Genomic DNA, 26,390 nt, shown 5'->3' with positions numbered 1-26,390 from the left:
TACACACACACACACACACACACACACACACACACACACACACACACGAGTACGGTGGAGTCGAGGAGGAAAGGATGCACTGGGAGATGTTCTTTTCAGCTATGAAATTCCACAAAAACCGACGTGTGTGATCAATATTCTGGTAACCCCAGAGAAAGGTGGGAGGAAAAATAGGGAGGAAAATCAAATACGAAACAAATACACGAGCACTACATGCATGTGCAAGGAAGGGAGAGTGGAAGACGGAAACGAGCGAGGGAGAGCGAGAGGGAGCGAGCGAGCGAGCGAGCGAGCGAGAGAGAGAGAAACAGCAGTGATGATCGATGCCAGTCTGCCACCACTCTGTAGCAGTGAGAGGCTGCAACAAAAGCGTGGAATAAAGGCTCTGCTGCTCTCGTCTCCAGTCACCCCGCATCTCTCCGTCTCTCCGAACGCAACGCAGACCAGACGCAAGCTGCTGCCTCTGCCTGCCATCAACAAGTTACGACGAAAGGACCCTCGGCACTAAAAAAAAAGAGGATTTGCTCTTCAATTAGGCAACTGAGCTGACGACATTGCGGTGGAAAGGGAACGGGGAGGAAGAAGAAAAAAAAAAAGAGGAGAGAGAGGGGGGGGGGGTGACATGCTGTTCGCGAGGGTCGCTTTGGATACAAATCAATTTGAAAAAGATTAAGGATTCCTGGAAGCAACAAGAATGCCGGATGTTTCTTAATTTGGGAACTGGATAAGCAAAAAAACAAAACAAAAAAAAAAAAAAAACAAGAGGAATTAAGACCAAATATATATATATATAAATGAATGAACAAAATCCTGCAACATGGATCTTGTGAATTTGTTTCAGATGCTTGGCATCGCTTTAGTTGAGAAGACCTTCATTCGTTTCGTGTTTACTCAAAAGGCTTTTTTCCCTTTGGATTTCCCATCCATCTGGCTGTTCCAGGGATCTACGGAGAAAGACAGTTGAATGCCACCGTCGATGTTCGCAAAAGAATGGGTAAGTTAGCGCTTTTTATTCACGGAGTGTGGACCTGAATAGGAAATGGAATGAAAAGCAACGGGGGTGGAAATTAAAGGGGAGGGGGGGTTAGAAGAGAGGGAGAGAGAGGAATAGATGGAGCAAGTGGGGGGGGGGGGTGTTCGCTCGCTATCCAGAAACATCTATGTACTTAAAATGTCGTCTTTTTCTTTTTACGCCTTACTTCGTATTTGTATCCGACAAAGTCTCTCAATTTGTATTGATGCAGATTATTTGTCGTAGTGCAGGGTAGAAGAGTGTGTGTGTGTGTGTTTGGAGGGGTTGCATTAAAAAAAAAAAAAAAAAAAGGACAGTAAAATAACAGAGCATAAATAAAGACTCTGAGATAAATGGAATAGAAGGAAGACTGAAATGAGTTGTATGGCTCGTGCTCGGCATTCACGCTCAGATTAAAGGGTAATGCATAAGAGATGAAGTCAATAGTATTTACCATTACAGTATTTCACTAAAATTGACTGCGCTATATAAAAGCCGGTTAAAGCAAATGCAATGGAAGTTAAAAAAAAATCCTGTTCTAAACTACGTACCCCTGCATCACCACCCCCCAGAAGAGCTGTTAATGCTAAGCACAGTAAGCAGAGATTGAAAGACCAATAGTAAAACATAAATAATGATGTTTCCATGCACTGCAGAGATGAGATTTGCCTCCCTGGGTTTATTTTCTTATCTTTAAACCCACGCAGGTTTCCATTCAAGGTGGCCATTGGTGGGACAAGCACCAGCGGCACTTTGTGTGATCAGCATGCTACTGTGCCTGCCGCTCACATCGTGCACAGCCTGCCCTCAGAAATGCCGCTGCGAGGACCTGCAGTTTTACTGCGACACGCAGGGATTCCTGGCGCCCCCAGACGGCGTGGACAGAGGAGCCATGGGACTCTCGCTCCGGCACAACAGCATCAACGAGCTAAACCCAGATCAGTTCTTCGGCTTCACGCAGCTAACCTGGCTCCACCTGGACCACAACCAAATACTTAACGTGCATGAGGACGCCTTCCAGGGGCTCTACAAGCTCAAGGACCTCAACTTGAGCTCCAACCGCATCACAAAGCTACCCAACACAACCTTCATCCACCTCATCAACCTCCAAATCCTGGATCTATCCTTCAACCAGATGACCGCGCTGGAGCCCGAGCTCTTTCATGGGCTTCGGAAGCTCCAGATCCTCCACCTGAGGTCCAACTTCCTGCGGACCACACCCGTCAGGGCCTTCTGGGACTGCCGAAGCCTGGAGTACCTCGGTTTAAGCAACAACCGGCTTCGGAGCCTGGCTCGGAACGGATTCGCCGGGCTAATAAAGCTACGGGAGCTCCATTTGGAACACAACCACTTGACCAAGATCAATCTGGCCCACTTCCCACGTCTTGTCGCCCTCCAGTTCCTCTATCTGCAGTGGAACAAGATCAACAATTTAACGTGTACCATGGAGTGGGAGTGGACCACCTTGGAAAAACTGGATCTAACAGGGAACGAGATACGAACTCTAACCCCTGAAGTGTTTGAAACTTTACCGAACCTTAAGTTTCTACTGCTAGATAACAACAAGCTGAGCAGCCTCGATTCCCAAACCACAAGCATGTGGAAGTCCCTGAACACCATCGGGTTGTCCAACAACCTTTGGGAATGTACAAAAAAGATTTGCAACTTGGCCAGTTGGCTAAGTAGGTTTAAGGGTCGATGGGAACATTCCATCCTGTGCCAGAGCCCTGAGTACACACAGGGCGAGGAAATACTAGATGCTGTTCATGGATTCCAACTCTGCCAAAACATCTCGGCACCCGTCGTCTTGACCAGCACCACGATGGAGGCCACGTTACCCCAACAGTTCACTAGCTCCTTTTTTGGGAATATGCAGACGCCGACGCAGGACTTCTACCCTGAGGATTTTGGGAGCTTTACCATCGTCACCACCACAACCACCACCACTCAGACCCCACAAACTACCATGGCTACAGTCACCGTGGACGGGGAAGATGTTACTGAGGACTACGGCATGATGGACAACACCCTTTTGACCCAGAGAGTCATCATAGGTACCATGGCCCTTTTGTTTTCCTTCTTTCTCATCGTTTTTGTAGTGTACATCTCACGGAGGTGCTGCCCTCCCACCCTACGGCGGATCCGCCACTGCTCGGCCATTCAAAACCGGAGACAGATGAGGACCCAGCAGAGGCAGCCAATGGGAGACCTGGCCTCGCAGGTGCCCTATAACGAGTACGAGCCGGCACATGACGAAGGTGCATTAGTGATCATTAATGGCTATGGGCAGTGCAAGTGTCAGCAACTGCCTTACAAAGAGTGTGAAGTATAAACACTATTTATTCCTGCAGTTTATGGGTTTTGCCATTTCAACCATTTCGAAAGATACAGGGTTTGTTTTTCGGAACTTTCTCAGCTTGTAAAACAAAAAGGATATAATGAGCATTAATTCTTTATACCGGGTTTTGGAAACCGATGGAAGCCCGGGGAGGAACGGAAACGAATCAAGCTGTATAAAGAAGCTCGAGTTTATTTTTATAGTACGAAAGCAAGGTTCATATCGAGCTGGGGGCAATCAATCTCAGATGGTCGTGTGTGAGATTTTGTCATTGCGTTACTAGTCACTAATCCAGCAGCACAGAAAAGACAAGAGAGAACCATAAAGCCAAAACCATCTGGAACTTTCAGGTCCAGAAAAAACAAAAAAACAACAACAAACAAACAAACAAAAAAGAAAAACTATGTATGAAACTGCATTCTTATTCTGATCAATGTTTGGATTTTATAATCTGGTAAGAAATGCTGTGGGTGGCATATGATGCAGAGAAACCCAAATCTGAACAGAAATATAGACAGAGATTAATGAGAGAGAGATTTTTATGGTGCACGATAGATTACACTATAGATCTCACTTAACACTTTAAAAAAGAAAAAAAAAAAAAAAAAAAAAAAAAAAAAGTGACTGATTTACGGTTTGGGTTCAACATTTTTACTCGTGTTTATTTTATTTTCCTTTTTTAAATTATGGAGGAAGAGCACTGTAAAATTGTACCACGTCGCATTTAGCTCACGAGGGAAGTCGACGCTTCAGAACTGTCATGTTTATTTGTTTGATCCAGCCAAGATTTTCATTTCATCTAACGAAAATGCTTCTTTTTGGTCTATATTCCCCTCAACAGGTTACTTCCTGTCTCAGAAATGTGAAAAAGCTTAGCACTGTGTGTGAAAAGGCTAATGTCCAATGCGTTTCCTTTTGCTAAACTGTCTGGCTCGCTCAGTCTACTGTGACGTCAGCAGGGATCGAATAAATGTTACAGACGTTTGCTCACTTTACCATCATGTATATGCACATTCTTACCAAGTAAAAAAGAAAAAAAATGATTAAAAACAGAAAAGGAAAAAAAACAAAAAAAAACAAACCAACAAAAGAAAGGCTCCAGCCGGTCAATGACATTCACTGTGACTCTCAGTGCTGCTTTAGCCATCGCACGTTAGCGTAAATGACTTGAGAGAAAATAAATCCCACGCGGAGATGACGAGAGAACTGGCGAGGAATAGAAATACACAGAGAAAATGATAAAAATATTCCCTATAATTCCCTCAGGCTCGGTAACACTCTTCTGCTTCAAAAAAGAAAAAGAAAAAGAAAGCAGAGAGCGTAATCACATGCGACAGCTGGAAGATTGAACCAATTAAGGACGAGCAAAAAAATAACGTGAGATTCCATCACCCACACCAGTGCTCCAACACCATTTAGACCGCTCGGCTATTCAGGCGAGGCTCTTGCATGTACGACTGACCCCCACTTTCACACAATGGGGCTTCGTTTTCTTGCTTTTCTTTGTTTTTTTTCCTTTTGTTATTTTTTTTTTTTATTATTGCTTTGATTGACAACTCCTGGCACTGGAACTCCGAGACGCAGGGGGCGAAGAGGTTCTTTATCTGACGATCTTGAGGATATTACTGACAAGGTGAGGCAGGGAGGCAGTGATGAATGACAGGATGAGAGAAGTGAAAAGTGTACCAGGCTCCTGAGAGAGAGAGAGAGAATATCTGCGGTCTCTTGCGAGAAGGGAAGGGACGGGACGGGACGAGCGAGGGGGGAAAGAGGACAACACATTAGTATGCAGGAGACGGAGGATGCACATTAGCATAGGTGTTATTTTTATAACTAAACGGTACAGCAACACGGGGAAGATCAGATCCAAAACACTTTAACCCCTGCAGCAGCAGACAGCAACAGGAGACGTTCAGGAAGTTGTAAAGTAGCTGAAAGTGATGGTTATCCTTCACGCTAAACTGTGACTGAGGATTTTGGCAGCGTGTTCAGATGTTCTTCTGAGGCGCAGCTAGTCACAGGAGAGGTATTTTTGGCAGCACTTAAAATAGAAAAGGAATCACAGGCATTGTGGAGTGAGGAGCGAGTAATTACCCACCACAGCAACCACACACACACACCCTGACTGCTGCTCACACTCACTCATACACACACACTGTACTACTCTATAATACACACACACACACACCATGACTGCTGCTCACACTCACATACACACACTACACACTCACTGTACTACTCTATAATACACACACACACACCATGACTGCTGCTCACACTCACATACACACACTACACACTCACTGTACTACTCTATAATACACACACACTGACTGCTGCTCACACTCACACACAACATACTCACTGTACTACTCTATAATACACACATACCCCCCCCCGACTGCTGCTCACACTCACATACACACACTACACACTCACTGTACTACTCTATAATACACACACACACACACCCCCTGACTGCTGCTCACACTCACTCACATACACACACTACACACTCACTGTACTACTCTAATACACACACAGACTGCTGCTCACACACACACACACACACACACACCACCCTCACTGTACTACTCTATAATACACACCACGACTGCTGCTCACACTGACATACACACACACAGTACACACTCACTGAACTACACTAATACACCACCCCATCACACTTACACTCTACTACATAACACAGCTCCCCACACACACCCAGAAAAGACTACACACACACACAGTACTACACTATAACACCCCACACAGTACACAAAATACTACACTCACACTGTACTACACTATAATACACCCGCCCACATACACACCCCACACACAAAACTACCCTACACTACCACCCCAAACACACCCACGTGTGCAAACTCCTCCAATAAGAGCCATGAAAGAGAGAGGCAGTGAAAAAGAAAACAAAAGGACCAACTTACAAAAAGGCAATCCAACAAACAAAGAATAAAGAAATAGCCAAGAAAGAACAAAAGAAGAGAGAAATCAGGTTCTTTAATTCACCAAAAGTGAATCAACAGACTAGTGAAAGGATGATTTCTTTCTATATATATATATATATATATATATATATATATATATATATATATATATATATATATATATATATATATATATATATATATATATATATATATATATATAAAATGTATGAAGGAAGGGAGAGAGAGTGAAAGAGCGATCTCCTCTGCAGGCCTAAAAACAGGTTCGTTGCAAAGCTCTAAATTAAAGGAGAACGTCAATACTGAGAGAAATGTGGAGGGCAATGAGCCGATGCAGCACATCCTTCTGTTAAAACCCTGTGTAGAGACGGCAGGAGAGAGAGGGAGAGAGAGAGAGAGAGAGAGAGAGAGAGAGAGAGAGAGGGAGAGAGAGAGAGAGAGAGAAACTCATGCTGATGAGCCACAAAATTCCACATGATCCATGTCTTCTTCGATTCTATTTCCCCTGAACAGTAAAGTGTGCATGTTTACAGCACACACACACACACACAATCCACCCACCCACTCACGGACCTGAAGTGTCCCTCTCCCAGTCATCTTGGTGCAGGGCGCACGCTTTACACACTTCTGTATTTCTTTGTACTGTACGTGTAAATCTTCATTATATGTATAGTGGATTCCTGATGTGGGCAACTAAAAGGTTTTTTTTCCTCCTTAAGACATATATTTTTAAATAAAATGTTACAAGTCATGATTTGTAAGAACTTTTTCCTACAATTGGGACTATCTTGATCGATACAGAGGGAAGAGAAGACCAGATACAGAGGGAGGAGGAGTTCAGATACAGGGGGGAGGAGTTTCAGAGGGAGGAGGAATCCAGATACAGAGGGGAGGAATCGAGATACAGTGGGGAGAAATCCAGATACAGAGGGTAAGAGAGTTACAGAGGGAGGAGGAGTCCTTAATGCTCATACTTATATTTCAGCGTCACTGTCATGGCCATGTCCTCATTAACAGGGTGATTACAGAGCGGGAGATCTGTCCCCTCTGGACAGTGGACACAGAGGACGATTGGGAATGAAACGGGTTTGATTTGGTTCCAGCAGTTTTCTGTCCTCTGAAAGCAGGATTGTCCTGTTAGAACAACATTCCTGACGTGTCCAGTTTGCTGGAGGGATAAAAATACGCTGCTCAGACACGCGTTCTTTACTCACTTGGTGGTAAATGTTTCACGAGCGATGTGGGCTGGAGACGATCGTCTCGGTTACTGGTTCATGATTTAACAAACACAAACAGAATAGGAAAAAAACCCACTAGCATTCCACAAAAAAACCACTCCGGAGTTTCCTTTTAATTTTATATATCATTTCTTTCTCTTTTAAAGGCCTTCAATCCAAACCTTCACTTTAAAACACTAAGCTATAAACAGCTCGAATGTTCACATGACGACTTTATACTCGACATCATTTTTTAATCAGTTGTGGATCTCTGGCGCTGATTTTAAGAAGCCAGCCTTGAAATCTGCTACGCTGAAAACATCTCCAGCTATAAAGCGTCTAAACGTCTTGCAGGAAGTTCGTTAGCAGCCTGGTGTTGTGAAACTGCCAGAAAGAAGCTCATTAGGAGGTTTCTGGGAAGCGACCTGGAGAGATTTCACAGTGGTCAAGAAGCTGTGTGTTTGTGTTGGGTTAGAGGATGAGGCGCGTTTCTGGTCTCCGTTGCTTCTAAAGGACGGGATTCGACTCCAATGAATATATTGGAGTGAGTGGGTATGAATCTGTCTGGAGGGTCACGTCTCTCTTCTCCAGCTTGGTGTGCTGAACAGACGGGTTTGTGGAAGTGAATCTGTTCGTGTTGGGTTAAATCTCCGGAGAGAGGAGAAAGATCGTCCTGCCGCTAAACATCTGAGGTGTAACGATCAAACGATTAGGATCGATGCGCTGAGGTAACAACGAAATAGATTAGTATTGACCATTGGGGGAAAGGAGGAAAAATGGTTGCTGTGTAAACAATAAGTCATGAAGGTAAACTGATGTGTAATAAATTTAACAGGTAACACAGCGGCTGTAATTCATGTGAAATTTAAAATGGTCATTGTTGAAGCTGCTCAGGATACTAAACTGAACCGTATCTCCACATTCTATAGATTCCTGATGAATTAATACTCTAACACTGAATCAGTGAATCACATGCGACTCAGTGGTGCTTCAAACACACAAGTGAATTGAAAAGACGCTGTAGACGATTCAGGAGCATCAAAAATACCAAAAGCGATGTGAATATCGTATAACCGAAATACAAGCATCAATAAATAGCTTTTCGATTCATTATGAATTAAAATCATAATCTGAGCAGATTCAGTGATATTAAACACCGAGTCGATGTGACGGATCCATCTGATTCTTCATGAATCACATCACAGCAGATTCAGTCATGGACAAAAACCACACACAGCCTTTTGTATCTTAAACTATAATGTATAGTATTGTGGCAGAATAACCAGTATCATTAAAAATATATCACATGGTACTAAATACTGAATAGCTGCATTTAGTGATTCAGTGGGAGTCGAATAGCGAATCGCTTCCTTAAAGAGTCGAAAACAGATTCAGTTGTATAAAATACGGAATGGCCTTTTGCATCTATAGCATACAGTATAGTAGGAGCATCATCAAATATGGGATTATTTTTACTGAACTGAAATCACAAACATAGCAGATTTAGTGATTCAGTAGGAGTCAAATAAGGAGTCATTTCCTTAAAAGTCAAACACTGATTGTAGTAGATTCAGTCGTATATAATACAGAATGGCCTTTTGTATCAACAGCCTATTGTATAGTAGGAGCATCATCAACTGTTTTTGTATGAACTGAAATCACAAACGTAACAGATTTAGTGATTCAGTAGGAGTCAAATAGCGAATCATTTCCTTAGAGAGTCAAAAACAGATTCAACAGTGTGAAGTCTCTTCGTATCTATAGCTTATAGTATCGTCCTTAAGAATCGAAATGGTACTTAACACTCACTAAATACTCACAGCTGCTTTAAAACATCATCTACACCGAGGTGTCCGGTCCCTTTCTTTTCCGCATCCTACAAACCTCATTTTCCTAACGCTGCTAAAGACCGTCCGAGAGATCGTCTTTACAACAGGACAGCAGGTTCTGAGCCTAGCTACTCGGGTAGCTTTCAGGTTAAACCTCACGGCAGAACAGATCATGGGGTTCGAATTGATCAGTGAACATTATAATTTGAGGGATAAAGAAAAAAAGGAACACAGGACATGCTGGAGTGATTTATAAATATTCATGTAGATGGCATGTTTTTAATCCTCTGATGGAGATCTGGACCGTTTTGTGAACAGCAGTTAAGCTGAATAATCCAGAGAGAGGGAGAGGGAGAGGGGGAGAGAGAGAGAGAGGGAGGAAATGAAGCTAGTCGGGGTAGTTTTTCCTAGCGGACACTGTGAGAGAGGAAGAAGAGAAGAGGGCTTTGTGATTGCTGCGCTTTAGGATGCGCCGGATTTTCCCCCCTTTTCCCCTCACGGCTTTTCAGACGCTGCAAAAAGGAAGCTATTAACTCCAGAGGTCACTTTTTAATTGGTCATGGCCCTCCGTGTTGGAGGTCCGTCTCTTATCCTGGGAAATAAGAGCAGATTCGTGTGGATTAAAGCTCCGTGGGGAGAGCGAGCGAGGGAAGATTTTATTTTTTCTTCCGATTTCGGCTGTACCGTGTAGACTCCGTTACGGAGTTCTGTTCAAAGCTGGATGTTTCCTACAACCGCAACATCCAAATCCTCGAGCTGTACCAAGAGCTGGCGTTTTATACACAGATCAAAATGTGCAGCAGTACTACACGTTTCCAAACAAAAAAACCTAAAAAAACTATCCAAGCCAGAATCTCCGAACACTAATACAAGCCAAAGAAGTCTGCAGTGACAGCACGCCTGTGCCAAATAAAGGATTTCCTCCCTGGAGTCCCTGTGATTGAGGCCATCTAGGCGCGCACGCGGCACGGCTCGTTCCCTCGAGATCTGGACTAAACGTTTAGAGCTGCTCCCAAACGCCGCTGTGCATAATTTCACTTTCTCACATTCCACAGATCTGTTAACAGCTCGGCTCGTTACCGCGCTCGCTCTGTGGCACCCTGACGACTCGTTAGAGCCGCCTAGCTTTCCTGGGCCTTATGTAACGGATCGGCCGCGACGCTGGTTTCCGGGCGGTGCTGTAGTCAGAAAAGACTCGACGACATGGTGGTGTGATGAAGACGATGGAGAAAGGTGCTCACAGCTACTGCAGCATCACTTCCTGTTGTGTGAACAAGTTGCTGATACCACAACAATCGAACCCTCACTAGCCCCTCTCTTTTGTTAGGCAAAAGCCAAGAAATTCGGACCAATCAGCATTGAGAACTCATTATAATGCTAATAAATAATACTAGGTGTGTTTTATTTTCAATGAGTTATTTGTGTTTAAAATTGGAAAAATACAAAAAAAAAAAAAAAACACATGACCCCGCCGCTAAAGGCGAGGCAATCGGGGAACTACATTACCACCATGGGGTATGTTTATTACAGCACGCATCATGTAGCTGGAGTATTAATTGCCTCTTTGTTTACAAGATAGAAATTAGTCTCACTTCCCTTTAAGCATCATTTCCCCACAGAGGGTAAGAGCTTGAAGCTGCGGCGCTGCGAGACACCACGAGGATGAAACGCTTCTCCGCTTCCCTCTATTCACAGCCAGGCTCAAAGCCGGGCCAGAGCCTTCATTAATCCTTCAGGGTGAGGGAGAGGGAGGGAGAGAGAGAGAGAGAGAGAGAGAGAGAGAGAGAGAGAGAGAGAGAGAGACACACGGAGAGAGAGAGAGTGTGTGTGTGTGTATGAAGAGCGTGAGGCAATGCTGAAGTCATCACTGTGACGTAAAACAAGGAGAGTGGTCAGCTCCCTCGGCCACCATCATTTCAGTCCGGATGTAAAATCCTCCAAGAGACTAGGAAAACGTTGGACAGAACTAATTATTCACAGCATGTGAGGAAACTCAGGCACACCACCCACACTCTCTTCCGAGGCAGAAGAACAATGTGTGAACATGAGCCGAGTCACGCAGCCGAGTCGCTGTTTAAATCCTTATATTAATAATAATAATAATAATAATAATAATAATAAATTATTATGCTTCCATGCCTACAGTTTACATCTCATCCTAACGCAATATCAACTAGCCATGCCTATTTGTTCCAAATTTTAATATCAGCATCTTCAAAGAACACGAAGTCCTTAATCAAGATCTTTAACAGTGAAGGATCGACAAGTGTGTGTGTGGTAAATGAAGATTATGGTTTCTGAAAATAATATTACTTTTCCATGTGCATGTGTCTACAAAGAATGCTTGTGTGTGTAATGACGTTGTGTGTAAAAGTTGTATGAGTCAGTCATGACAGGGCTTGAATAAAAACGCAGCAACGAAAAGCATCGCATTTGTTCCGCACACGGTCACCAAGGAAACGGCGTTCAGAGTCTGACGGGTGTCTAACATACACACACACACCTCTCTGAGACCATCCAGAAAAGCCTTCAAAAACTTGACCAATTTGCAAAAACCAGTATTAAATGTATGGCGACACCGAGATCCTATATTATTATATATATATATATATATATATATATATATATATATATATATATATATATATATATATATATAAATATATATATATATATATATATATATATAAAATATAAATACTTCAGGTTTATTTTTCCAGCTCTGAAAGATTTAAAGACTCGTGGCAGCGTGAGCATGATGGCGTGTGACTGGACGAAAGCGTGTGGGATTGCGGCGGCGCTTTATTACTTTATATTAGGCGTGAGGATAAGAAGAGAAAGCCCGATATCAGAAGCTGTTAGTTTGTCGATACGGCAGATTTAGCTGCTGAAAGTGAACAGTCAAAAGACGCAAAATGTCCTCAGAGATGAAGAGAAAATGTGAGCGTGAGCTTGTTTTGCTTTGCTTTCTTTAACACCTCTAAGGCGTGAAAGCTGGAAGCACCGTAAACCTCGTAAAGCATCGTGAAGGTCCTCAGGAAAAGAGAAATAGAGAATAGCTTGAAATATTTCCGTTCATCTGATAGCTGAATGATGAGATTTCCCAACATGTACACATATATTATATATACATATCTTGAAACAGACAGCTTCTCTGAACACAAGAATCAGTGATGGATCTACATCAGCACATCACTTCATGGCTAGAGGCTTTTGGCTTATTAACCACTTCTAATTACGCCCCATTGTGTAACGCTCGTTAGTCGTGGAGCCCCGACTGCAGCAGAAACCTCTCCTAGATAAGGAACACGGTTCTTCTCTTTCTACTGGAGATGTTTAAAACTGTTATTCAAATCCATTGCCTTTCCCCCTCAGTAAGGAGTTACACTGTTAGACTGCAGTTCTACTTCTATTATATGAATTTCTCCAGCGGTCCCATCACCTGACTGATACTCACCATTTCTTCCAACTTCATAAAGCAGTCAATAAAAGATAATAAATGTCTAAGTGAAAGTAAATGACTTCAGAGACACCAACACTCCGATTACAATCTTTCCCCCGAACCATAAAATCACTGATGAATACCACTCTTCACCTTCATCTCTTAAAATCAGAGGCAACAACCATATGATCGCCACAGATACACTCTCTCACTCTCTCTCTCCCACTTTCTGTGGCTTTCTGTCTTGTCTCTCTCTCTCTCTGGGTGTGTATGTCTCTCTCTGGGTCTGCGTATGTCTCTCTTTGGGTCCGTCACTCACTCTGTAGGTCTCTCTCTCTCTCTCTGTGTAGGTCTCTGTGTGTGTGTGTGCGCGCGCATGTGTCTGTCTCTCTCTCTGTCTTTGTAGGTCTCTTTCAGTCTCTCTCTCTCTGACGGGGTGTGTGTGTGTGTGTGTGTGTGTATGTGTCTCTCCCTCTCTCTGTGTCTCATGAACACTTAACACATGTTTGGGATAAGTAAGTAACCCAAGCAGCTCCTTGTACAGAGTTCAGAACAGGCAGAAAGCGTGGAACAGGAAAACACCTGTGACCCCAGTCACTCTCCTGAGGTCAGAGGCACTGATGAGCCGTGGCGCTGATCCGGGCGTCACTCAGATCGGGTTGGATAAATGAATTTGCTCTCCCTTGGGGAAACAAAGCTGTTTATCCTCTAAGAGGAGTCTGAATCTATCCGCATCTGGTAATGATAAGACCTCCATTATCCTGAGCTCTACACCTGACAATACAATACCGTGTGATGACATCATTAATGAATTCTCCATCTGATTGGTCAGGGGGTTGATGTAATTGAAATGATGGCTTAACATTAACACACGTGCTAATGTACTTTACTGTTTCTATAGTAACCGCTTGTTCACAAAGACTGGGACAAAAAAAAAATATATATATAGATCACAGATTTTTTTAAATTTCTTTTCATTTAAGTAATAAGAGTTTTGTTGTTGTGAAGTTTTCAGTAACATGGGGAGCTGCACATTTTGTCAGAATTAAATAAACCCTGGTCAAAACAAATGGCTGTGCTAGCGTTCTAGAGGAATAAAGCGTTTTTTGGCACATGCTGTTATCAGAAAATAATCCATTTCTGGATAATAACAGCTTCCACTGTGCTGTAACTGCACACCTGTGGTGTTTTACTCTCTACATATTCACATCCACATCTGAGCTCAGTGCATACGCCTACACACCTACAGCATCTGGGTTTAATCTACTAACCAGGTATCTCAGACACTCAACACTGAGCACTCGCACGTGCTGCAATTACTGATCACGTGACGCGCCTCGGCTCTACAGTCGGACCACGCCCCGGTTTCACAACACGACTCCTCTGAGCTCTCACACACACACCGCCTGTTAAAACTGCTTTTTCCAGAAGAGCTGGAGTGATGTCTAGAAAGCAATCAGATTTATCTCTGGGTAATTTACTCTGGGATCTCGGAGGGAATACGGTAACTGACCGAGCTATAAAACTGACCCTCGAGGCTTCTCGCTGGCTTCTGTGAAGCTCGTATATGAATGTTTTTTACCGAGCGGTGTGAAGCAAGCTTAACGGGCGACAGAGCAGGTATTCGGTACCCAGCGAGTGGGAGGACGCGTTGAATCCGCAAACACCGCCGCAGCCTGCCAAGTTCAAGGACTGAGGCTTTCATTATGAGCTTCCAATAAATCTGGAAAATGCTTACGAGGAAGGACGTATCGATCTGGACTCATCAGCAAACACCTCCCTAGTGTATTTACAGACTCATGCATATAAAAGCTGATCCTTTGCTTGGGTTGGTGACCCCTCCAGACACACCCCCACGTACACACAAACCCCCACCTCCAGACGCACCCCCACGTACACACAAACCCCCACCTCCAGACGCACCCCCACCTCCACACAAACCCCTCCAGACGCACCCCCACCTCCACACAAACCCCCCCACCTCCACACAAACCCACCTCCACACCCACACACAAACCCACCTCCACACAAACCCACACAAACCCACCTCCACACAAACCCACACAAACCCACCTCCACACACACAAACCCACCTCCACACACACACCCACACAAACCCACCTCCACACACACAAACCCACCTCCACACACACACACACCCCCAAACCCACCTCCACACACACACACCCCCAAACCCACCTCCACACACACACACACACACCCCCAAACCCACCTCCACACACACCCCCCCAAACCCACCTCCACACACACCCCCAAACCCACCTCCACACACACCCCCCCAAACCCACCTCCACACACACACCCCCAAACCCACCTCCACACACACACACACCCCTAGCTCCACACACACACACACAAACCCACCTCCACACACACACAAACCCACCTCCACACACACCCCCACACAAACCCACCTCCACACACACACACACACACACACACCTCCACCCCAAACCCACCTCCACACACACACACCCCCAAACCCACCTCCACACCCCCCCCAAACCCACCTCCACACACCCCCAAACCCACCTCCACACACACACACCCCCCAAACCCACCTCCACACACACCCCCAAACCCACCTCCACCCACACACACCCCCCCAAACCCACCTCCACACACACCCCCCCAAACCCACCTCCACACACACACCCCCAAACCCACCTCCACACACACACCCACAAACCCACCTCCACACACACACACACACACACCTAGCTCCACACACACACACACACACACACACACCCCTAGCTCCACACACACACACACCCCTAGCTCCACACACACACACACCCCTAGCTCCACACACACACACACCCCTAGCTCCACACACACACACACACCCCTAGCTCCACACACACACACACACCTAGCTCCACACACACACACACACACACACACACACCTAGCTCCACACACACACACACACACACACACACACACCTAGCTCCACACACACACACACACCTAGCTCCACACACACACATACACACACACCTAGCTCCACACACACACACACACCTAGCTCCACACACACACACACACAGCTCCACACACACACACACACACACACACCTAGCTCCACACACACACACCTAGCTCCACACACACACACCTAGCTCCACACACACACACACACACACACACACACACACACAAAAGCAGAAGCACAGACGCACACAAGCACCTGGCCACAGACGCACAGACGCTCACAGACACACACCTGGACACAGGCGCACACAGATGGGCAGAGACACACACAGAAGGATACAGACGCACACCTAGACAGAGATGCAGACACAGACACCTGGACACAGACGCACGCACACACACCACCCTTGGGCTGAGCTGTGCTGCTCCAGACCTTTTGAATCCTGCGGTCACTCCACCTCATGTTCCATGACTGTAGTTTGGTATTTGAGGAAAAACTACTCCTGTACATCTCAAAGCAAAACAAAAATCAATCAACACTATTTGAAAGGCCAGTTTAGGAAAAGCTCCAGACGAGACAGACACAAATCCTCAAATCTCAAAAGCAAGGTTGTTACTCTGTGTATCTGGAGTCACATGAATGCTTCACTGTAAATTCTCCCCACATTCTGATATAAATGAGTAAAAACACTGTCCACAGAGCACAGACCTGGTTCATCTACAAGCCTTCAAACCCACCGAGTTTAAGAGATTTATTCACTCATCTTCAGTAAGCACTTTATCCTGTCAGGGTAATAGTGGATTATCTCACACACACAGGACGGGATGCCAGATATTCACAAACTCCGGCGCCGGGCAGAGCCGAACCAGCTGTGGATTTGGGAGGAAACTGGAGAACCTGGATGTGAGCTTGGTATTGAGTTCAAGAGCTTAGAGAAGATCTTCACTTATATCACTTTTGTTTTTTCTTCTTTTTTAAATACATTTTAATGCATTTAAAATGTTCTTGTTTGCTTGGGTACAAAAAAAAAATAGGAGAGACTCCTCTTGGTCAGAACCTCGCCGTATCCTGAAGCTAATTAATCCCGTAGAACTCCTACTGTAAACAGGGTTATTATTGCTAATAATATTTCCTTTCAGAGGAAAGGTGCACCTTATTAATCCAAATCAGCAAGTGGAACTCTTCCTGCGGTGCGAGCGGAGAATAAAATCAGGCGATACACGCTACATTTCTACTAATAGCAACAGCCATATTCAGCACTGGACGCTATTAGCTGGCTGGATTAGCGGTGTGATTCGCTGCATAAATTAGCGATGGCTTCCGTGATGGTTTTTTCCCCCCGCTGCAAACTGCTGTGAGCTATTAAACGTTTCGGCTGAATTCACCTCGAACACTGCTGCTGGTTTTATACAACGGTCATAAATATTAACGGTCACGGCTTGCTAAAGCGGAGGTCGGCGACGCTAGGTGTTTCGTCTGCAAATAAGGACGAATGAGGAGGCATTATAAAGCCATGCACAGCTGGGAACTGGCTTCGGGATTGTTCGTCTGAGTTAGGAGTGAACGAGTCTGGAGAGATCGGTCATGTCGATGTACGACGTTACTCACTGTCCAGCTCTAACATGTGATGAAGACACAGCAGCCTTTTATTTACATTATCTTCTTTACTTCCTCCTCTGCAGTTAGTTCCCAAATCCACTGCCAAGCCAAGTGCAGCTGCTTCTCTTGTTTCTGCGCAGCTTTAGAGATATTAAGTGCTAGCCTATTTTAAAATAATTATAAATTATTGGTCATTATAATCTCTAAATATATTTAATAGTAAAATATAGTAATCTCTTAATATAATTTTAAACCATTAATACAATAGACTTTATTTACATTTTGCCAATTTGCATTAAAAATATGTTTTTTTTTTTATCATAGTTTGTTATGAAATTACAGGTTTTTATTTTTTAATTTAAACTATTTTTGCTTTTATTAAAAATGTGCCAACTTTTATGTATTGTTTGGATTTGGAGTTTAGATTAAATAAACAAAAATAAATTTGTAATTTCATATCCAAACTAAATTCAAACCTTCAAAAAGCCTGCTTTTATTAAAAATTTGCAATTTGTGTGTTGATATGAAATTACTATCTAAACTCTAAATTCACTTTAAATTTTGTTTTAAAATTTGCACCAATTTATGTATTTAAGTATTATGTTTTGGAATTAAATCAGTTTTTTATTATTTTTTTTCCTAAACTTTAAATTCAAATTTAACATGTTCTACTTCCCTAAAAGTAAATTTTGCCAATTTTTGTGTTTATTATAATAATAATAATAATAATAATAATAATAATAATAAATGTCAGTGGTCTCAGTGTGCAGTTTCACAGGCTTTACTTCCACCTCATGAGAATAACTGCAGGTAGGAGGCTGGAAATGAAAAAGTTTGCTGGTATTTTTGTCACTTGCTTGTGTGAGAGCAGGGTTTAAACACGGCTGTATTTAGACAACAGTGTCACAGTCTATCCACTGAAGGAGCTTTGTGCTCTGGCCTTTAAACCATCTCATCACTTCCAGGCTTCTGCAGTCTGTACGTACTGAAACACAGCCTTGACCAGGCCTTCTCTACTGCAGAAGCGAGGCGTCAGGGAGAACCTGCGGTTCTTTGCATTATGCAGGCGTACACGACCTTATCATTCCTCATGCCTTCTTCACCCAGGCAGCAGTGTCGCTCTGGTGCAGGAGAACGGAAACGATCGTGGCTCCTGTGAGGATACGTGCGCTGGACATCCAACACGGAGTGGAGGACAACAAGCTAAGTAGCTGTCAGAGGTCCGGTTACGAATCTCCGGGAGATGGAGTCTGGATTCACCTGGCCCTCAGAGACGCTTCCATCACCGTCGTGGCTCAGGGCTGTCAGGTCCTATTGAAGTGTTTAGCACTGCTCAGTACGATCTAGGCTTCTTCAGCAAGTGCAGCTCAGAAACACATACATATTCTATAAAAGAGTCCTACTTGTTACCATGGCTTGGAAAACGTTCTGCAAAAATCATCTCACTGTCACAGTGGCAGAGGCCAGAAGAGGCAGCAAGAGAGTGCACAAGTGCATCATTTCACATCATTTCTGCAGAAGACAATCGTTCTGGTCAATTTGGCTTTTTGGTACGACACCGCTGAGAAAATCCTCTCTCTGTCACAGAGGGAAGCTCCAGACAGACAGAGAAAAGACGACTGAAGCTCAATCACGACGCCTCAAACCCGGAACAGAACTTTATTTGTAAGAGTGTCATGGAAAGGGTCATGTGATCATGTCAGGTCATGTGATGAGATGATTAATAAAGTAAACAGGAGATGTTTCCATTTTGAAAAGCCAGAATGAACAAGAGCACCATTTTTTTAATCATAGCACATCATGGTGATGATCAGGGTTAATAGCTGGGTCACGATGTGAAACATCAGTGTGGAGAATTCATTTAAAATCCTCTTCACTCAGGAATCCAGCACAAGACCAGCATTCTCCACATTCTCCCTCCCAGTGTCTCTAACCCCAGAGCCTCTACCCCCAGTAAAAGACACTGAATCAGGGATTTACAGAGCTACACAATACTGGAGGGTAGAATAGATAGCTAGAAAAAGATGGCAAGGAGGATAAGGAAAGGGGAATGAAGTAAAGGGAAGGAGAGAGGTTAGGAAGGAAGGAAAATTCTCTCTCTTTCTTGAACAATAAGAGAGAAATTGAGAGAGTTTTACAGAGGAAGAGGCGTTGGAGTCAGAGTGAATCTGAACAGTTCTCCTCTGAGCTGCTCGACTGTACAGTACAGGAGGATCACTCTGACCTTCAGAAACATTTCTGCCTGTTTTACTCTGTGTAATTTCTCCAGGATGAAGCTTTATAATTGGAAGCAAAGGGAACATTCTGATTTGCTGAAGAAGCCAGGATAAATGTTAGCGAGTGAAAAGGATCAGAAAGTTCAGAGCTTTCTACACTGATTTAATCCCCACAGCTCTTTATTTACACCAGTGTTTCCTTCACTGGGCTTCAAGGTCAGCTTAGACATTGTAAGATCGTGTGTGTGTGTGTGTGTGTGTGAGACGAGTCATCTCGCTGTAAGATTGTGTGTGTGTGTGTGTGTGAGAGAAGTCATCTCGCTGTAAGAGTGATCAATTATAGCAGAGCTCAGCTGATGACCTCTTAAACCAGACGAGAAGAGCACAGAGGAAGAGATCCTTATCAATGAAACACACACACACTCGACTGAACCCCCCTTTCTGATTGGTCAGAAGGTGGCAGTGAGTGAGATCACAGGTCAGTGCACTCCTTACATTAGCGTTTCTATAGTAACGCCCAGCACAGGAGCTTCTCTTATGGTACACAGATATTTCAACACACCACACGAGATTTTAATAATAATAAAAAAAAAAAAGACAGAAGAACTGCTTTTGAATAAGATTAAAATCACGTTAAAGCACAACACCCCACCGAGAGAGAGAGAGAAAGAAAGAAAGAAGAGGCAGAGGCGAGGCAAGAGGAGAGCGTTAGGGTTAGAGTGGAGAATAAGGCCGTGCGTTTCCCCTGAAGAGGACGACGTCTCTCTGGGCTTCACCCCTTCAGTTAAAAGCTGTCACAGGTGAAGGTCACTTCATCCAGCAGCTCTGACTGCAGGAGGTTTGAGGAAGTAAAAACTCTGATATGAAGTTTGGAGTGGAGGGATTGTTTAAAAAGATTTCAGGTCAAACTGAACTCTGTTGTGGGGAATTCAGAGGCAATTATTCTGGGCTCAAGCTCTGACAGGAAAAAAAAAAAAGGATTCATTTCTTTCTCTGGGCGATTTACAAGATTCAGGAAGAGGACAATTACAGCTTTCTCAGGAGCATCTTTACTGATTAGACACCTAAACTGTAGGAACAATGAGAGAGAGAGAGAGAGAACAGACAGACACATTGACAGAGAGAAAGAGAGAGAATGAGAGAGCGAGAGAAAGAGAGAATAACAGACAGAGAGAGAGAACAGAGACAGACACAGAGAGAGAGAGAGAAAGAGAGAGCGAGAGATGCGAGGTGTTTATTTATTGTGAGAACTTGAACACACAGTCACACACGAGGCAGGACTGAAGAACACACTTCTGTCGACTTCACTCAATCTGCCCCTTAACCCTTGTTCCCCGGGGAAAGCAGGAGAGGAGTGGAACGATGTGGAGAGTGACACGGAGGTGTGCAGGAATAAAAAGTCTCATTTCACCGTCATCCTTCATGTGCTATTAGTTAAGGAGGAGATTATTTCAAAAGTGGGCCATGGAAGCGAGGTCTAGTTAAACGACGACAGGCAACATGACCCAGATACGCGCCGGTGTGAAGGACGGAGCGTCTGGAGGAGGAACATGAAAATTTCATGAAAGGAGGTTTAAGTCTGTTTGATATTCACAGGCCATGTGCTAATAAAACAAAATGCAGAGAAATGGCTGTTGGCGCATTAGCAAGAAAAATCAACCTGATAAAGACAGTGATATCACGCGGCTCAGAGTTTCACCTTGGTGTTCTCCGCAAAGTGGCAGGCCGGCGAGGCGGGAAACACACACACACACACACACACACGGTTCCAATCTATTCACCCCACGCCAAGATATTCGAGAAGACACTTGCTGCAATAAGGTGACCACAGCAGCGGGAAACAGCAGAAGGAGCCACCAAATGGATATAAAGCTACTCTCAGCTGGAACATCCACACTGAACACGGCCATCTCTCTTTATTTAACACGTGTCACAAGAGCGTTTAGGGCTCCGCTGTGCTGCAGGGGATAAACACACAGCATAAAGAGATAGCGACTCCTGAACAAACTCCATCTACACAACATCCTGAGAGTCTGGGCTTCGGATATCTTACTCACAGTGTCCCAGAAATCACAGGGCTGGACCGGGCCAGGGTCAAAATAATTCTGTATGTGGATCATTCAAGTCATAAACCCACTGTCCAGCATGTGTTTATATTCTACATGCTGTTAATTATTATTACACCCAGCCAATCTTTATTATTATTATTACTACTACTATTATGGTCATTATTATCATTACTAAGGCCAAAAAACAGTTAATCTTTACCATTTTTTATTTTTATCATCCCTAAACCCAGAAAACAGGCAGTCTATATTATTTTTTTATTTTATATTTCAATAATCATCATCATTATTATTATTATTATACCCAAGACCAAAAAACAGTCAGTCAATCTTTATTATTAATTATTATTATTATTATTATTATTAATAAACCTAATGCCAAGAAAGACCAATAAACAGCCATGAAGTGTGTGTGTGTATTCATGTGTCCTGTAACTGTAAAGTCAAATATGTACAAACTATTAAAACGAGTTGTGAAGTTATCAGACGGTGGTCAAATTTTTATTCATTTATTTTTGCGTCTGACCCGAATCGAGAGACAGAGGGATGGTGCGAGTCAGTGTGAGAAATTCAGTGAAATGAACGTTTATTATCGAGGACACATCAGCTAGAGAAAGTCTTCAGGTATAAATCCCGAGTGCTGGATGTGGGGTGTTGCTTTAGATGTTAACAGACATCCCGCATATAGGACTCTAAACAGCGCAGAAGGTCATTTATATAAATATGCGAAAAGGCCAAGGTGATGTAGAGCAGACAGAGGAGCACGGAGCTCACTTAGCATTCAGCGCAGGAACGGAAGAGCGCTGTACATAAGCGCATAACCTTCAGCTGGCTTCAGACAATCAGGGGGCGGGGTTTTATTTTTGGGTTACTGTTGTTGCTCATGTGGCATTTCACGGGCTCGAATCTTCACTCTAAACAGCATCGGCGCCACGCGTGAAAATTCACATGTAAATACGCCTGTGTTTACAACGGGCTGCTAATGGATTCGTTAGGTACCCGGTAAAAGCATGGCGCTGATATTCTGATGAGCGAACGCAGGGAGGGGAAAATTAATTACCATTAAGAAAAGAGCAGTAAGTGAAGAGACAAGAGGCGCAGCAGCGAGCTGATTAGGACATGTTAACGCAGGAGGTATGTGGGAGAGAGTGCGTGGCTGTTCTTCTTCCCCTCAAAAACACACTCCTATCGAGGACCAATTAACATCTGGAGCGCGCCGTCTGAGCCGAAGGCAGCGTCGCATCACGACCGCCGAAAGAGGAGCAGAGGGCCTGAGAGGGAACATTACGACTTCAAGTATGGGAGAGGGAGAGAGACAGAGGGAGGAGGGAGGGGACAGACCGAGAAACATCGAGACAGAGGGGGAGAGCGAGAGAGAGAGAGAGCGAGCGAGAGCCCGAGAGAGTCATCACCGTGGTGTAAATGTAATTAAGAATACATTAAGAATCTTTTCACCTCTTAAGTTGAACTGAGCAACAACTCAGAAGCTAAAGCCACAGAGTGAAAGCCTCAGGTGTATTAAATAAACCTCAGGGGCAGTTACATTTACAGCATTTGGCAGACACCCTTATCCAGCACGACTTACATTTTACCTCATTTTTATACACGTAAGTTAATGAGGGTTAAGGGCCTTGCTCAGGGGCCCAGCAGTGACAGCTTGGTGGCCCTGGGATTCAAACTCACACCCTTCTAATCAATCGTCCATCACTTTATCTAATCTACCACACTAATTACACCAAAAGGTCCAAAAACAGTCTTTATTATTATAGTGAAGACTCGAACCCCGGTTCCCAAACGGCGAGGCTAGGAAACCAGACTAAACCAGATAGTCCACGTGGATCAGGACAGGACACGTGTGATATGAATAATAACGGTGTTAAAGAAACTTCAGACTCCTGGAAATCTCGCATCAAGTGAAAAAACAAAAGACCAGCAGCAACCTACGCAGCTACTAAACCCAGTGGAGCGCGCTCTCTCTCTCTCTCTCTCTCTCTCTAAAACAAGACAAAAAAGTGCTACAAACAAGTCTAGCCAACTTGCTCTCTCGCAGAAAGTTTGTCAGAAAAATAATCTTTTTTAGTCAGAGAATCACACACTGAACATCTTCCTTCCTTCTCTCCGGTGTGATTAAATCGACTCGGAAAAACACGCCCTTCCTTTTCTCTTGTACACCAAGCTGACATCCTGGACAGGACACGTCCTCGGAGGAGATCTCGGGAAAGCGGCAGCGCCGGTTAAAGACGAGCGGCGTGTTTTGGCTGGCGGGGTAGAAAACAGGGGGTATCGTTCATGCTGAAATGTCAGGAGCATGTGTTCAGCATGGACGGAGAAGCAGCAGGTGCAGATGTTCTCCTTCATGTGGAAGAAAAGTAAATGTCAGTAGCTTTAACGTGTCGAATCGCGTTAGCTTCTGAGCGAGGATGGAGATTTTCAAATGCATTATTAAAACCAAAAAAAAAAGCGGACAATCAGGTGTGGAGTGGAAATTAAAAGGTAGACTGGATTTACTGGGTCACACTGGGGTCTGGGCTTTGGATCAGACCTTAATGAGATGTAATGCTGTATAAGCTGGTATTAAAACAACAGATCAGATACACTCGGTACTGCTATTTGATTGGCTGAGCCTTGATGTTGTAATGATGTACACTATATTGCCAAAAGTTTTGGGACACCTCTCTAAATCACTGAGTTCAGGTGTTGTTTTTCAGGGGTTGGGCTCGGCTCCTTAGTTCCAGTGAAAGGAACTCTTAATGCTTCAGCTTCATACCAAGACCTTTTGGACAATTTCAAGCTCCCATCTTTGTGGGAACATTTTGGGGATGACCCCTTCCTGTTCCAACATGACTGCACACCAGTGACCAAAGCAAGGTCCATAAAGACATGGATGAGTGAGTTTGGTGTGGAGGAACTTGACTGGCCTGCACAGAGTCCTGACCTCAACCCCATAGAACACGTTTGGGATGAATTAGAGCGGAGACTGTGAGCCAGACCTTCTCATCCAACATCAGTGCCTGACCTCACAAATGCACTTCTAGAGGAACGGTCAAAAATTCCCATAAACACACTCCTAAACCTTGTGGAATGCCTTCCCAGAAGAAGCTGTTATAGCTGCAAAGGGCGGGACAACTCCATATTACATTCATGTGCATGTAAAGGCAGGCATCCCAAAACATTTGGCAATATAGTGTACATTTTAGAGACAGAAAACCTCTACACAACAATAAACACACAAAAAAGTGATGTTGCTTAGCAACCAAAGATGACCATTAAAAGTATTAATATTATTACATCCTTTATATTATAGCTTTGATTATCTAGATCGTGTTTCAGAGTCAGATCTGAAGCTCAGGGGAGAAAGACAGGTTTGGACGCCTCGGGTTATACCACAGGACGTCTCTCTAAAAGGACAGCGAGCCCTAATCCTCTGATTAATTACCTGCTGCTTCCGAACCTGCACTTAAGAAAAGCTTCGTGCCAAGACGAGCCTTTTTAAAATAAAGGCTAATGAAGGCTGTGAGGATGCATGTGCATGTGTACACACACACACACACACACCCCTTCTCGTTCTTACTCGATCTGAGCCAGCCCTCACAAAAACATGATTAAATCGAAAGGTTTGAAATGTGTAGAAATAAGGCTTGGTCTGTGACCTGGTCATGAAGAACTGAGAGGTGGAAGTTATCAGAGGGATAAAATAAATAAATAAATAAATACAATTACTGAACCAATTTATATTTTTTTAAATAAAAAAAAATAAGCACCTTTAATTTTAGTGTTTGCATTTAAAACGCAAACATTTAATTTATTTATTTTTTAACTTTTAATACTTAATTTAATACATACAATTTTTTTTTTATTTCATCAGCTGTTTCAGGTCATTTAATAATTATGGGGGGAAAAGAACTAAATAAATAAATAAATCTCCAGTGATAGCAGAACAGAAACCCCATCACTACAAACAGAGTTTAGAAATAAGGTCAGGCGTAAACACGGTGCTGTCAGAGAGCTGAGTGAAATCTGAGGTGCTGTGTGCTCTCTGAGCATTATGGGATGTTTAAATAGCATCATAACGCCATAACAACCACCAAGAACTACTGTCTCATGACTATATGACAAGCAGCACACACACACACACACACACACACACACACACACGAGATTAGTTTCTTTCAACTCAAATAGATCATTTCCTTAGCATGTACACATACTCACACTCCCACACACACACTCCCCCAAACACACACCCCCTCACTCGCACCCACACACCCCTCACTCTCACACCCCCTCCCTCATTCACTCACACTCACCCCACCCCCTCCCTCATTCACTCACACTCACCCACCGCCTCCTCATTCCACACACCCCCTCCCTCCCTCATTCACTCACACACACACCCCCACCCCCTCCCTTCTTCACTCACACACACACCCCCCCTCCCTCCCTCCTTCACTCACTCACACACACCCCCCCTCCCTCCCTCCTTCATTCACTCACACCCCCACCCCCTCCCTCCTCATTCATTCACTCACACACCCCCACCCCCTCCCTCCCTCATTCATTCACTCACACACCCCCACCCCCTCCCTCCCTCATTCATTCACTCACACACCCCCACCCCCTCACTCACTCACACACACCCCCCCTCCCTCCTTCACTCCCACACCCCCACCCCACCTCCCTCCTTCACTCACACACCCCCACCCCCTCCCTCACTCACACTCACCCACCCCCTCCCTCATT

The 26,390-nt window shown here is 44.2% G+C and overlaps 2 protein-coding genes across 3 annotated transcripts in view; one reads left to right on the top strand and one right to left on the bottom strand.

The window, feature by feature from the left end:
* Positions 1 to 26,390, bottom strand: part of ctnna1 (catenin (cadherin-associated protein), alpha 1) — a 106,808-nt gene that overhangs the window by 45,351 nt on the left and 35,067 nt on the right. The window lies entirely within an intron of this gene.
* Positions 53 to 4,345, top strand: lrrtm2 (leucine rich repeat transmembrane neuronal 2). The gene is made up of 2 exons (XM_058408854.1): positions 53 to 994; positions 1,720 to 4,345. The coding sequence occupies exons 1-2, from the start codon at positions 991 to 993 to the stop codon at positions 3,342 to 3,344; spliced, it is 1,629 nt and encodes a 542-aa protein (XP_058264837.1). The 5' UTR covers positions 53 to 990; the 3' UTR covers positions 3,345 to 4,345.

This window comes from Hemibagrus wyckioides, linkage group LG14 (assembly GCF_019097595.1).
Source record: "Hemibagrus wyckioides isolate EC202008001 linkage group LG14, SWU_Hwy_1.0, whole genome shotgun sequence".
In the NCBI taxonomy this organism is placed as follows: domain Eukaryota; kingdom Metazoa; phylum Chordata; class Actinopteri; order Siluriformes; family Bagridae; genus Hemibagrus; species Hemibagrus wyckioides.
This window is presented reverse-complemented; position numbering and strand designations above follow the sequence as displayed.